This window comes from Cynocephalus volans, chromosome 5 (assembly GCF_027409185.1).
Source record: "Cynocephalus volans isolate mCynVol1 chromosome 5, mCynVol1.pri, whole genome shotgun sequence".
Taxonomy (NCBI): domain Eukaryota; kingdom Metazoa; phylum Chordata; class Mammalia; order Dermoptera; family Cynocephalidae; genus Cynocephalus; species Cynocephalus volans.
The window spans coordinates 14,067,582-14,083,025 of NC_084464.1; the positions used below are offsets into that span (position 1 = coordinate 14,067,582).

A 15,444-nucleotide genomic window follows, 5' to 3' on the forward strand; every position below is an offset into this window, starting at 1 on the left:
AAGATGAAAATATAGCAATGAGTAATTAACTTTTCAAAAGAGGCCCTCAACAGTAAAGCCATTGAACACACTTTTATTTAGGAGTAAAAATCAGACATCAGAGAACATCCCTTTCATTCCAAAATTTTGATCCACTGTAAAGAAGCCACGACGGCTCTATTTTACTCATTATTTGACTATTCCAGCTAAGAATTCACCTACAACGATCAGTGTGTATGTATCCACCATGGGGTGTCCCCAAAGCCTGCCACCTGTCCTTCCTTCATCTCTACTTCCTCCATTACAGACTTGAATATGCACAGAGCCAGATGCCAGCAGTGCTGTCAAAATGAAAATAAACCTTTTATAGGGCAAGTGAATGTTCCTTTTGAATTTAGTGTGCATATTTATCACAAACCCACATACAGATCAGTAAGTTCAGGAGAAACCAAAATCATTCCTAAACCTTTGGAAATTCTTGAGAAGTAATAGACTTCAAAGACCCAAAGCAAGAAGAATCTGGACTTGCTTTATAAAAACCAAAGCTGACAAATCCATTATAAGGTCTCCAAGTGTGGGGTTCCCTCCCTCTATATGCTTTCTTCCTTTAAAGTTTATCTATGTATCTAGCACATAATTGCCAGACTGTCAGGTCACTTGCTTAATGTCCACCTTGAGCATGCCGAGAGCTATGCAGCGACGCTAACCTACTATGCACTGGGTGCTTGATTCTCACCCAACTACTAAACTGACCCCTACATACTAAGCAAAATTCCATGTCATCGGCTTCTTTTCTTTGTACTACCAGTTAGAACTAACTACTGCTCTCATTCCTTCCCATCCTCCAACAATCACTCCGTGCAAGTTTTTCTTCATTGCTAGGCAGCCCCACAAATGTATGTCATTGCAGCTGTTTTGTATGATGGTCTGGCCTCATTTGGGGAAATAAGAATAACATAAACATATGGGAAAAGTCTATCATTCCCTTGTATCCAAATGATAAAAAAAAAGTACATTACATACACACTTACTCAAAGATAAACACATGCAAGTGTATTCAAGTATTATATGCACCAATACATAGCCTGTATTTACTTCAGTTAGTATCACTTATAAGCATCGTCATGTAATTTTAATGTGTGGATTTATTTTAGCCCACCCTCACCCATCAAAGTGGGCACTAAACAATAGGGGGAAACATTTTTATCCCCAACAAATTATATGATTGGCTGACCACAAAGAATGCTTAGTAAATACCATTCACAGTCTTGCTCGGGAAAAGAAAACTATTTGGAAAATCCACTTAATAGTGGAAAACCTTGCCAGCTAAACCCCACCTCATCACGTTCACAGGCTGCCTCTGAACTCCAGTCACCTTGTGCAGACACACTTGGGCTAACATGATGACAGAGGGTGAAAGAGGGGGCCGGCACCCCCTTTTGGGCTTCCTTGAGCCTTCATACCTGTGCTGATGCTCCTGTAAGACTTGATAAATGCTGATAAGAAAAGTTTGGTTTTTAAAACTCCCCACAACACAGTCCTTGTAGATGCGGAATTCTGCAGCCGTCACCGCCTCACCCTCAGGAATCTGGGATAAGTTGAACTTGAACTCTTTGTGGTGTCGCTGGCGAGGGGAGAACTCCTTGTCGTACTCCACTATAGGATCAAACAAGAGAGAGTGACAACTATTGTTACTTGGCTAAGTGCCACAGGCTCACCTCCTGAAAGTTTCCCCGTTTTACTTCATAAATGGATTACCCATTCCCAGCGGCTTGTGAGAGGGGTGGGGGTGGTGAACAGAACATCTCTAGGTGGTCACACGGACTGGGGCTAAGATCCTTCACATGACCCTGATTAAATAAAATTCTTAGGTTGCATTTAAATACTTGAAATGCTTACTTGAACTCATTTGCATGACAGCAAGTTATTTAAACTCTTGGCTTCAGCTTTCCTCATCTGCAAAAGCAGGAAGAACATGACTTCCCGGGAAAAGGTGAGAATGAATGAAATCTTGAGTGAGAACCTGTCCCCCGTCCTGGACCAGTCATCCCCTCCCAGCCTCGCCTCCTGGCTGCTTTTCCCTCCCTTGGGTTGGTTCATGTGTCACCGTCACTGGTTGACATGACCGCGGATATCCCTGAGTGGACCTTGGGTGGGGGGACGAGAGAGCGGTGCGGGGGGGAGTGGGCAACACATTCTGCCTGGGCCCGAAGTTCAAAGGGTCCTCGCATTTTACCTGCTGTTCAGTGGAAATTTTTGTTGAGGAGTTTAGGGGAAAGCTTCATAGAAAATGGTGCTTTAGATCCCACCGCCCTCCCCCTAGCGGTGGGACCTGAGGGCTGAACGACTCTGAGGGGAGCGACTCCTGGCACTGGGAAGCTGCTGGAGCCCCCGTTTAATCTGCAAGTAGATGCCAAGCAGGAGAACCAAGACATGCAAGGAAATCACCAACAGTGCAACATGCTGTTTTCTAATGCTCTACACTGAAAAAAAAAATTGCTAAAGGACTTGAATATAAGAGGTTTCTTTTTCTTCTTTTTCTTTTTTTTTAAATTTGGAATCAACCTAACTGTCCATTGATGGATGAATGGATAAAGACAATGTGGTATATTTCGTATCCATTCACCAATCTCCCCCTACCCCCACAACCCCTAGCTTTCCCAGCCCCTGGTAACTACTGTTTTACTCTGTACTTCTACAGATAGATAGAAGGAATAAATCCTAGTGTTCTACAGCACTGTAGGGTGACTATAGTTAATAACAATTTATTGTATAACTTCAAATAGCTAGAAGAGAGGATTTTGAATGTTCCCAGCACAAAGAAATGGCAAATGTGACTGATATGCTAATTACCCTGATTTGATCATTACACATTGTATACATGTATCCAAATATCACACTGGACCCATAAATATGTACAAACATTATGCCAATTAAAAATAATAATAAAAAAGGAAAGGTGGTGTGTGTATATATATAATACATATATACACACATATACACATACACACATATACATACACACAACAGAACAGTATTCAGTCTTTAAAAAGAAGGAAATCCTGCCATTTGCAACAACATAAATAAACCTGGAGGATATTATGCGAAGTGAAATAAGCCAGACCCAGAAAAACTAATACAGCACGATCTCACTTATATGAGGCATCTAAAAAAAGGTGAACCCACAGAAGCAGAGAGTAGAGTGGTGGTTACCAGGGGCTGGAGGGGGGTGAGTAATGGAGAAATGTTGGTCAAAGGGTACAAAGGCTCAGTTGTACATGACGAATAAGTTGTGGACACCTGATGTACTGCACGGTGACAACAGTTAATGAAACTTTATTGTATACTTGAAATTTGCTAAGAGAGTAGATCTTAAATGTTCTCACCACAAAAAAAATTAAAAAGTGGTAACTGGTGAGGTGATGGTTATGTTAATTAGCTTGATAGTGGTAATCGTCTTATAATGTGTATGCATGTCAAAATACAGTGTACCCCTTACATGTACACAATTTTTATTTGTCAGTTATACCTCAATAAAGCTAGAAAAAATAATAAAAGTTTTTTTAAAAAGTATTTCTCCTGCAAGAAAAATTGTAATTTCTGATTCTCATTTTGAGAGTCAACTCTTGGATGTCTCTATATAAAGTCCTGCGTGAGAGAAATACATCAAACCTCAGATGCTTAACTCATAATCACTGTGAGAGGAAAAAAGGTGTGCTATGCTCCCCCCTGTGAATCCTTGACTCTTTTCTCCTGAGTTAGGAATGCTTCTGTCCTGCTGTCCTGTTAGCTTTCCCTTAATAACGAAAACCACAATGAAATCTCATGAGCAAATTAATCCTTTATGACAGAGTCTTCCCAGGGCTTGTGGGTAGAAAAAAATATATCAAATTATTTGCCACCTCCAACTTCCCACTTTCTCCTACGTGTGTTGTTTTCCATAATTACCAGAGGGAAAAAAAAAAAATCTAACAACTCTCTAGAAGAACCTAAGTCTCCACTGGCATTTGCAGAAGCTAAGGAAAGTTAAGCCATCTACAGGTAGATCATCTACAAGATTTTAAATAAGGAATTTCCAAATATGCCATGTAATTATGCAACAAGTCTTTTAGACTCAAGTTTTCTTCTTTTTTATTTTGGGGGTTAAAAAAGAACAAGCTTTGGCTTCTGTAGGAGCTTGAATATAAGTAAAAAGAGGTCCAACCCTAGAGTAAACCATGGTTCAGTCCCAAGAGAGCAGGTTTTCTAATTAGTGGCTAAGCGTGAAAAGCAATATTGTTGGAGGGTTCACCCAAGGACACCCACACATGACAGTGTATCACTTTTCCCTAAAACTGATCTTGCTTTTAAGTGTGATATGTTATCTCTGTTGGTTAAAAAGTGAACCAAATCTGATTTCCCAAAGGGACTTTCTAAAAAATAGTTACACAGCTTTTCTATAGGGCCTTGTAGATGCTTAATTTCAATACTGCTAAATAAAAATACATTTGTTTTTTTCTTTTATTTTGAAAAAAATTAAGATTCACTTGAAAGCATGCATAAGAATTCTTCAAAGTCTTTCGATCTCTCTCACAATAAACAATCAGAAAAATAAAAACATGAACGTGTGAAGTAGGATGTAAGTAACAGACATTTCAGTTATAAGAAACAGAAAGACAGAAATGTCAATAAATGAGAAATGGGGTCGCTAATCTTTGGAGAGGTACACTACCCCCAATAAACCACACTTCCCTGTATTCATGCTCTTTGGTGGTCCAGACCCCTGGAGTGGCTCTGGCCTGGCTCTGTGACCTGCTTTGGACCAACAGGAATGCAGCAACACTGATGCTGAGTGACTTCGAGGTTACATCATAAGCTTCGAACTCCCATCTCCTCCCTGTGGCCAAACGGTAGCTCATATCATGAATACTATGTTTATCATTCCCCTGCCTTTTAAAAACTAACAGTTCTATTACATATGTGTGCATCACTAAATCATACAGTGTTTAGGTTCTTTTTTCCCTTAAAGTCTTTCCTTTTCGAGACATGATGAGACATACACAGGCACATGTGGCAAACACAGGCACAGTTACAGCTGACAGTGAAGGCAGCCTGTGCAGATGGCTGAGCCACTAATCAGCAGGTAGAAAAGAGAATGTTCTATGGCAGGCAGGGCTGCTGTACGGGCAGGGGCTGGTCAGGAACTCCTCCTCTTTTCCAGCTCTACTTCGTATGAATCTACTAACAATATGGGCATTTTCTAGCAAGTGCTGGTAAGGACATGGGGAAACTGGAATCCTTGAGCTTTGCCGGTGAAAATGTAAAATGGTGCAGCTGCTGTGGGAAATAGTAATGGCGATTCCTCAAAAAATTAAACAGAATTGCCATATCATCCAGCATCTATCTTTCTGGATATACTGAACAGATATTTGTACACCACATTCATAGCAGCATTATTCATAACAGCAAAAGCTGGAAGCAACCTGAGTGTCCATTGACAGATGAATGGATAAACAAAACGTAGCATATACTTACAACAGAATATTATGTAGGCTTAAAGAGGAAGGAAATTCTGACACATGGTACAATACGGATGAACCTTGAGGATATTCTGCTAAGTGAAACAAGCCATTCACAAAAGGACAAGTACTGTATGATTCTTTTCATATAAAGGCACTTAGAGTAGTCAAATTTGTAGAATTTGACAGAAAGCAGAATGAGGGTTGTTGGGGTCTGTGGGAAGAGAATGGGTTGTTATTGTTTAATACAGAGTTTCAGTGTGGGAAAATGAAAAGGTTCTAGAGAAGGACGGAGGTAGTGGTTGCAGAGCAATGTGCATGTATTTAACGCCACAGAACAGTATGGTCAAAAATGGTTAGAGGGATAAAGTGTATGTTATATATATATTTTGCCACAACAAAAAACCTAATAAAAATGTACATTTTCTTACACAATCACAATGCATAATCACACCTAATTAAATTAAAACAATTCTCCACTATCCTCTAATACCAATCCACAATAAAATTTCTTCAAATATCTCAAAAACTGTCTTTCCACACCTGATTTATTGGAATCAGGAGCCAAACAGGAGCTCACTCTACACTTGGTTGTTCCGTCTCTTATATTTCTTTTAAACCAACAAACCAGAAATCGAAAGAACCCCATTAACTGGTAATGAGTCTACATAAAAACCTACAGCTAGCAACATTCTTAACGGTGACATATTCGAATTAATGCCTTAAAAGTCAGGACGAAGGCAGGGACTTACACTTTCAGACTTGTGTCAGAGTCCAGTTCAGCTCTGCAAAGATTAAACAACAGGAAAGAAGGAGACGTGTTACAAAGCATTGAGCCTAATAAGCTAGTTTAGCGACTGCTTCCGTGACCTTCAGGAGTCACTGCACTTGCTCTGCCACCTTTCGTACTTGCCATTTGGACTTCCTGAGTCTGTGTTCACAAGTAAGGCTGCCGACGTTGTCTTCTCCTGCAGTGCTGTGTGGTTTCCAGTCATACTCGCTGGTGGAATAAGGTGGGGAATGTTCCCTCTTGTTCTTTTCAAGAAATCATCTCTCTCTTCTTGAAAGTTTGCCAAACTAATCTATAGAATCATCTGATTCTGGCATTCTCTTTTGGGGAAGATTTTAAACTACTCGTTCATTTTCCTTTAAACATGTAGAAATTTTTTTTTTTTTTTAAATCGGTGTGTATTTTCTAGAGGTTTGTCAATTTTCGTTTAATTTTTCAAATTTATTGCCATAAAAAATTTTATAGTATTCCCTTATTATTTATTCTTTGCTCTGTCTTTGGTTATTTTTCCTTTTTTCATCCTAACATTGTTTATTTGTTTATTCCTTGATTGGTCTTACTGAGGGTCATTTTCTTTTATTCTTTTTTTCCCTCACTACTGTTTAATCTGATTATAATGAAGATATATTTAATGTAGGTATTTTCTGAATAGCATCCCACTAAGTCCAAATTAGTTCAATTGAAGTTGTCTAAAGAAAAACAAAGATATCACCTATCCCAACTGCAAATACAATGGTACTTTGAAAAGCCCATGGAAAGATTCATATTATTTTTCAATTCTATTTTTCCACAAACTTTTGGAAGTACTCTCATATTAAGAGAATAAAAGGGAACAGAGGGAAAGAACAGAAGAATCTACGTAATATGTTTATTTTAAGACTGATCACGTTCATTATGGATGCTCTTTGACGTATGATGGAGTTACATCCTGAAAAAACCCCATCGTAAGTTGAAAATCTCATTAAGTGCAAAATGCATCTAACACACCTAACCTACCAAACATCACAGCTGAGCCTCGCCTACCTTAAACATGCTCAGAACACTCACATTAGCCTACAGTTAGGCAAAATCACCTAACATAAAGCCTATTTTATAATGAAGTGCTGGATAGCTCAGTAATTTATTAAACACCATAATAAAAGTGAAAAATAGAATGTTCGTATGGGTATGTGAAGTATGGTTTCTACTAAACGCCTATCACTTCTTCGCACCACCATTAAGTCAGAAAACCCTAAGTCAAACCATCATGAGTTGGGGATCGTCTGTATTTTCTCACTAACTGGACTCACTCTCTAGTTAATTCATTTTAGATTAGTTATGGCAATTATGTTACTTCCCAATAAATTCTATATTTTCCAAATGCTCCATGTTTCTACTCATAGCTAGACACCAAATGTGAAACTAAAAACCCCCACAGAACTGCCATTCCATTGACTACTGTAAGCAATTTTTCATGCTATGAAACATTTATTTAATTTTAGGCAACAAGGACAGTTCTAGCTAATCTTCCAAGGGCTGTAACAACAGTGGTCTTTTGACTTTTATATTGAAAGCATTCAGCCTTGAATAGTAATATAGGCACTGAGCTGAACTTTCCAGTTCCTTTTTTGACCATAGTGAGATGAAAGACTTTACTCTCTTAGGTTGACCAAATATTTCTAAATATCTGTATTAATGTTCTCTGAGAATCACAAATATCAAGAATCTATTTTTCTGGCTGCCATGCTCTAAATGACTTTTCTAACATTACTTATTTTTAAATAGTTATAGGCCCATAAACAGTTGCAAAAATAGTAGAGGTGTCCCATGTACCTTTTGCCCAGTTCTATGGTTTGAATTCCCCCTCCAAAACTCATGTTGAATCCTAATTGCCATTATGTCGGTATTAACAGTTGGGACTTTTAAGAGGTGATTAGCTCACGAAGGCTCTGCCCTCATAAATGGACTAAGGCTGTTATGGGAGTGGACTTCTGATAGAATAAGTTGGGTCCCTATTTTCTCTCTTTCCCTGTCGCCAAGTAATGCTATCTGCCAAATCATGACACAATAAAAAGGCCCTCACCAGATGTGGCCTCTCAATCTTGGACTTCCCAGCCTCCAGAACTGTGAGCCAAATAAAACTGTATTGTTTATAAATTACCAAGCCTGTGATATTCTGTTATAATGACAGCAAACAGACTAAGACAGCCAGCAAACCACCAGAAGCCAAGAAGTGGCAAGGAAGGATTCCCCAACAGGTTTCAGAGGGAACACAGCCCCACCGACCCCTTGACTTCAGACGTCTAGCCTCCAGGACTGTGGGATAAGACATTTCTGTTATTTTCAGCCACCCAGTTGTGTGGTACTTTATTAAAGCAGCCCTGGGGAACTAACACAGATGGTTTCCATCCTTCAGTCCTGCCCCTGCTCATGGTTTCTCAGACATAATCACCCTTTACTGTCTCAACAGGAAGACCTCAAAACATTTTCCTGAGTACAGTCAGCCACCTCTAGGGGCTATGGGAGCCCAACACTGCTCCTTCTCCAATCCTTTCACTTCAGTTAAATGTGACAGGGGAAGAATGATACAAAAGCTAATATACTGACACACCCCCCAAGCTCAGGCATTTACATTAATTATCCAGTTCAAATTTGGACCTCACAATGACTCTATGATCTTAGACTTCCCAACCTCCAGAATCAAGAGCCAAATAAACTTCTATTGTTTGTAAATTAGCCAGTCTGTGGTACTTTGTTATAGCAACAGAAAACAGACTAAGATACCCAGCTTTTCCCAAATGGCAACACCTCACATAACTGAAGTACAACGTCAAAACCAGGAAACTGACGTTGGCATAATACGTTCACTAGACTACATCTACTCTGAGTTTACCAGTTTTTACTTGTGCTTTTATTTGTATGTATGGGGGGTACTTCAAAGAGTTCATGGAAAGATTTGTACTCTCTTTCAATCCTATTTTCCCACAGACTTTGTGAAGTACCCTCATATGTATATAATGCTATGACATTTTATCACATGTATAGGTTTATATAACCACCATCAAAATCCAATACAGAACTCTTCTGTTACCACAAAGAAACTCCCTTGGGCTACCCTTTTGTTCCAAATGACTTTTCAGGAATAGACAGTACATGTGAAAGGGTACTCCAAAACATAAGTCCCACAAATGTCAACCACATTTTTGCTTCTTTATAGCAGTCCTTGTAAGTGGGCAATCAGACCACATTTAGTAAGAATCAATAAACACAATCTATTGTGTTTTATGCATTTCTTCACAATTGAGAAATAGTTTAACAATTTCAGTCAAAACACATAGATGGGACAGCCGAAGGAGAATAAACACTCTCCCACACCTCTGATTTCCATTGCAGAGCAATAATAGGCAGAATGCCCTCACTGTTACAAGGAGAAATTTAAGACTGTACTCATTATATCAGATTAATCATTTCTTTTTAGAAGATCTGGTTTTTCTGGTTGCTTTTATAATGTCATTGTCTTTGGCATGCTGTAGCTTCACTACAATATGCCTGGCTGTGTTTCTTTGCATTTATCCTGCTTGGATTACATTGTAGTTCATGTATCTGCGGATTCCCATCTTCCATCAGTTCTGAAAAATTGTCACTATTAGCTCATCAATTACAGCCCCTCTTCCATTCTTTAGTGTCTCCTTTAAAAATGACAATTAGATGTATATCAGATTTTAATGTCCATATTTCTAAACTGGTTTTTTATATCACTTATCTCCTCATTTGAACTGGATAATTTCTTTAGCTCTATCTACAAGTTCACCAATTCTCTCTTCCCATTGTTTTCAATGTGTAATTTAAACCACCTACTAATTTTTCACTTTAATTACATTTTAAAAATTTCAAAATAGTTCTATATTTGTTGTTTGGTCTGCTTAGTCATTTTCAATTGTCAACTGTCCTATGTTACTATTACTTATTACATTATTTTTTCTTTCTGTATTCCTATATTGTTCTCTTACATTTCCTGTCTAACTTGTTGTCTGTCCTCCAATGTGAAATCCTTGGGGGTACTTAACTCACATTCTTCTCCCATCCCCCTGACGAAGTTTATTTTGGTGGTGTATTTCCTTGTATGTTTGCAGATTTTTGATTTTTAAGTAATTTCTGGTTGAAATTCACCATGAATGTTTAAGTTGGTGTTGCTTTGGTGAGGAACACTACTGACCTGGAACCACTTTATCTCCCTCTGAAAGTCCCAGCTTGATGTAAGAACCTCAGGGACAGCTCGTCAGCCTTGTCCCGGACCCCACGCTGGTCTCAGGATCAGCAGTAGTGCTGGTCTTTGCACTCACAGAAACCCAGCTTTTATGTTTGTTTGCTCACAGGAACCCACTCAAGGGAGTCCTCAAAGATGTCCCTAAGACCCTGACATTCATGCCTTGGACACAGTTGCTCTTGTTTATCCTGGATCTAGTCATATGTTAGCAGGAGGCCCCACTGAATATCCACTCTGCAATACTTCCAGAATTTGAACTGTTTGTTTTATCTTTTATGTTTGGAAAGTAACATTTGAGACACATTCTTCTCAACTCCTAAAGATACTCTAAAACCTGCCTAATCTCTGAAGAGTTTACAAAGCATTTTCATATGCATGATCTCGTCTGTTTCTCAGAATAGTCCCAGAAAACTAGGCAGAACAAATATTATTACCACCATCAGATCAACAGGACACAGAGGCCAGAGGCAGCTGGGTGGCTTCCCAGTGCCACTCATGTTTACGATTTCAACCACTATCTTTATGTTGATACCTCCCAAGTTTCCATCTCCAGCCCAGTGCTCCCCCTTAGGGATGTGTTTATCTTACTGCCAGATATACTTCTTCATTCAGACGCTCACTTGCCCTTGAAGCCAACATGCACGCAGCATGACCCCCATTAACCTGCCCCTGTAACTCTACCTCCATCCACCCTGTCAGTCCAAACTGGCCAATTCATCACCAACTCCTGTTGATTTTACCTTCTTGAACTGCACTGTCCATTACAGTAGCTACAGCCACAAGTAGGTATTTACGTTTAAATTGATTAGCATTAAACATTTGGTTTCTCAGTCACACTGGCCACATGTAAAGTGTTCAATAGCTACAGGTGGCTGGAGGATATTGTATTGGAAAGCCCATCAATGAACACTTCTATCACCACAGTAAAGTTCTATTGGGAAGCACTGTTCTAGAAGTTTCTCAAACCCTGCTCCCTCTGCTGCCACTGCCCTGTACAGTCTCGGCCCTGCTCCCTCTAGTTCTGCACCTCGTCCATCCACTCTCCACACTGCAGCCAGTACCACAACCACAAATCTGATGCGTATCAGTCCATACCCCCCCACCCTCTCCAGCCTCGCCCTTTCCCACTTTCCCCTGCCTTAAACGCTACTCTTGGGGGACATTAAACTGCTCTATTTTCCTTTGCTCACTTATACAAGTCTCCCTGCCCTTTAAGCAAACTTTTCCTCCCTCTCCTCCAGGATTAAGCCTTTTACAGGCCCCAAATTTTGAAAACGCTTCAGTGCCCCTATGGCATTCTAAATAAAAATAATTTATTAAAGCTTTGGAACAAAGGTAGGTACATCAAAGTTCTTATTTCCCCCATAATTATTAATGCTTTTATAATAAAATTCCACAGGCTGGTGTCTTATAAACAGAAGTTTATTTCTCACAGTTCTGCAGGCTGGAAGTCCAATATCAAGGCACTGGCAGACTCGGCTCCTGGCGAGGGCCTGTTTCCTAGTTCACAGACAGCTGTCTTCTTGCTGTGTCCTCACACAGTGGAAGGACTGAGGGAGCTCTCTGGGGTCTCTTTTTGTAAGGGAACTAATCCCATTCATGACGGCTCCACACTTAGGACCTAATTTCCCCCAGAAGGTCTCACCTCTGACTGCCAACACATTGGGAGTTAGGTTTCAACATATGAATTTGGGGGTGGGGGACAGACATTCAGTCTATTGCTGTAATCCGGCAATATTTTAAATCTTCCTTTCAGAGTGAACTCAAGGAGGCCTTCTTCACTGCCAACGGCCTTCCTCCATCCTAGAACCCCTAGGAGGTTTTGGTCCTTTCAACTCTGGTTTCCCAGAATGTCCCGTGGAAATCTTCAGCATCCCACCCCTGATGTATACCAAGACAATCAAGTTGTTTGTGTGTCTACCTCACCTGCTAGACTTAAGCCTCTCCAAGGTGGGGTCTATGTCATGTTCACCTTCATACCCCCGATAGTGGGTCTAGTACATGGTGCTCATGAATGTGTATTGAATGAATGTGTGAGCCAGGATTGGGGCAGCTCCCTGCTCTTTTCTGGCCTCAACAGTATCCCCTTTGGGCAGAAGGAGCCAGAGGGAAGCTCAGGCTTCTGACCCCAGCCCCAGCAATCACTCCCCAAGACCCAGGGGCAGCTCTCCAGAACACAAACGGCTAAGCTGGGAGACCTGCTCAACACATCTATCTGGGCTTGTTTTTTTAAGCAGCAGCACTATTGGCCCAGTATACCAATTCATATAATGCTTGCATTCTAATTCAGGATGCTGACTTCAAGCATGTCAAATGTTAAAATGCAAAGGAAAGAAATTAATCCACTCAAATTACTTCAATTAGTCTCTAGCTGCACCACAAGGTCACCATGCCCAAGAAAGACAGAACGGATTTCTAAATCACATCCTTAATTCAGAGAAATAGATCTCTGACATGCTCCTTGTCTTTCACTCTTTTCTTTTTTAATTGAAGTGAAATCTACATGTCACAAAATTAACCATGTTAAAGTGAACAATTCAGTGGCATTTGGTACATTCACAATGTTGTGCAACCACTCTATCAGGTACTAAAATATTTTCATCATCCCCAAAGAAAACCCATCAAGCAAGAGCTCCCCAGTACCCTCTCCTCCCAGGCCCTGGCAACCACCAATCTGTGTTCTGTCTCTATGGATTTACCTATTCTGGATATTTCACGTGAATGGAATCACACAGCGCGTGGTCCTTTGAGACTGGCTTCTTTCATTTAGCACCACGTTTTCAAGGTTCATCTACGTTGTTAGCACATATCAGCACTTTATTTCTTTTTATGGTTGAATAGTATTCCATTGCATATATACCACACATTTTGCTTATCCATTCATCTATTGGTGGACTTTTGGGCTCTTTCCACGTTTTGACTATTGTGAATATGTCTCTGAACATGTGGGCATAAGTATTTGAGGGCCTGTTTTCAAGTCTTTAGGAATATATACCTCTTTCATCATCTTTTGCTCTTCCTCTTCATCTCCCCTTCTCTGTCATTGAGTCCCCAGAAGTAACACTGGAGGGGTTGATGATTGCCCATCGGTGTTTAGTTCATAGCCTGCCCTAAACACTAGGATGATAAACTAAGCCCTCTCTTCTCAGGGCCAACTATGCAAGACATCTGAGCAGAAAGAGGCTGGAGAATCAATGACTACTGAGTGAACGTACCCAGTACAGTACCTGGCACATAGGAGGCTTGCAACGAACATTGCTGAAGTCTGAGTGCAAATGAGATTAATCCAGGGGCATCACAGAAGAGACTAAGAGGAGGAGAAACAGACAGGTGTTGTAGACTGACAATCAAAAGAAGAAAAGGATGAGAGAAAAAGAGCTTCTTGCCAGAAGAAATCCTGGGAAAGGTGAAAATCAAGGAACCCTTATCAAACAGTTATTGTCTACTTTTCTGAAAGAAGTCTAGCATGCAGGAAAACATGGGACCAATAGGCTGAAGATGTAAGATCAAGAGGCAGCAATATCTTTTTTTAAATCAAGTGACTTAGCTGTTCTCAGTCTCCTGCAGCTATAGTGGCCATAAAATCTGGAAATGAAGATAAAATTACTTTGTCATGTATTGGAATGTAATGTCAATAACCCATTTATTATGGATTTACCTGTGCTAACCAGTTTGGTGAGCTATATGTGGGGCAGTAACATCTATCCACAAGGTAGTGGGAGGCAAACGAGACCCTGTGCACCGTGATGCTCCGTCACCATCCAACAGGGCCACAAGGCACTGGACGATTCATTCTTTTTGTTACGTTACTTAGTACTCATTTACTCATTTTGTTACATTACTTAGTACCATCAAGGTTTCTCTTCATACACACCCTTACCTGGGCAATTAATTGTACTGCTCCCATCAAAACTTCTGAAGGGCAGAGGGTTGAGAGAGAGAGACAGACAGAGCATGAAAAATCCACAAGATGGAAAATCAGTCCTTGAATAATTGAGAGTTGAACTATATTGGGCAGCAGTTTCTCCCATCAGGTGGCAGCTTAAATAAATACCAAATCCTGCCTTTCTCCATAGCAGTCTTTTGACCATAACAATGGAGCTATTTGGTTTAATGAAATGCTCGAGTTTGGAAAGTTAAAAGTAACTGACAGTCCAATTCCTTGCTTTGGTTCCCAGGGTTACGGGGGGTTCATAGTCCTATCCAATTACCCTGCATCAGATGACCTATTACTCGCGGCCCAGCACCAAGAGTGCCAAACAGAGGGTTTTGGAGAGTCCTTTCTCATGATCCCTTCCAAACCCGCCTCTGCTTGATTGGCCTGAGCACCGGGAGCCAGGGCCAGCACGCAGCCCTCACTGGAGGCATCTGCACATGGCCCCCTCCCTCATCACCTTGACAACCCCCAAACCGGTAGCCAGTGAAAAAGAAAACACCAGCACATTCCTGCTGAGGGCTAGAACTCCTCTCCAGTGTATGCCCTGCAAGGGCAGGGAATCGTGTTTTGTTCCTTCATGTAGGCCAAGTGCCCAGAACAGTACCTAACACACAGCAGGTGGTTGGTACATGTTTGCTGAATGACTGAATGACCCACCTAGAGCTAAAGGAGCCACACTTCTCAAGCACTGGCTGCCTGGTCTGGGAACAGCAAGGGACAGACACTTGAACTTTTCTTGGTCAAACTAAGACCTGCAGTTCTAAACCAAGATGTGATTACAGACACCAAGCTATGTGCAGGATGTGTATATGCCCAGGGGTTCTAAGCAAGAGAATGGAAAAATCCCACCATGGGGTGTATGAACATAGTACAAGCCGTGTGATCTGAACACAAACAGAACAGGGCCATTCCTTTCCTTTAATAGACAAAACTTGGATTCCCATATCCTTGCAAAAACACAACAAAATGCTTCTCTCAGGACTGTTCTTGGAGA

The 15,444-nt window shown here is 40.6% G+C and overlaps 1 protein-coding gene across 1 annotated transcript in view; it reads right to left on the reverse strand.

Annotated features, from left to right (window-relative positions):
• The window catches only part of BMP6 (bone morphogenetic protein 6), a 156,105-nt gene that overhangs the window by 40,578 nt on the left and 100,083 nt on the right, over positions 1–15,444 (reverse strand). The window contains exon 2 of the mRNA XM_063097866.1: positions 1,443–1,635. Coding sequence (XP_062953936.1) covers positions 1,443–1,635 — 193 coding nt within the window. The remainder of the gene's footprint in view (positions 1–1,442; positions 1,636–15,444) is intronic.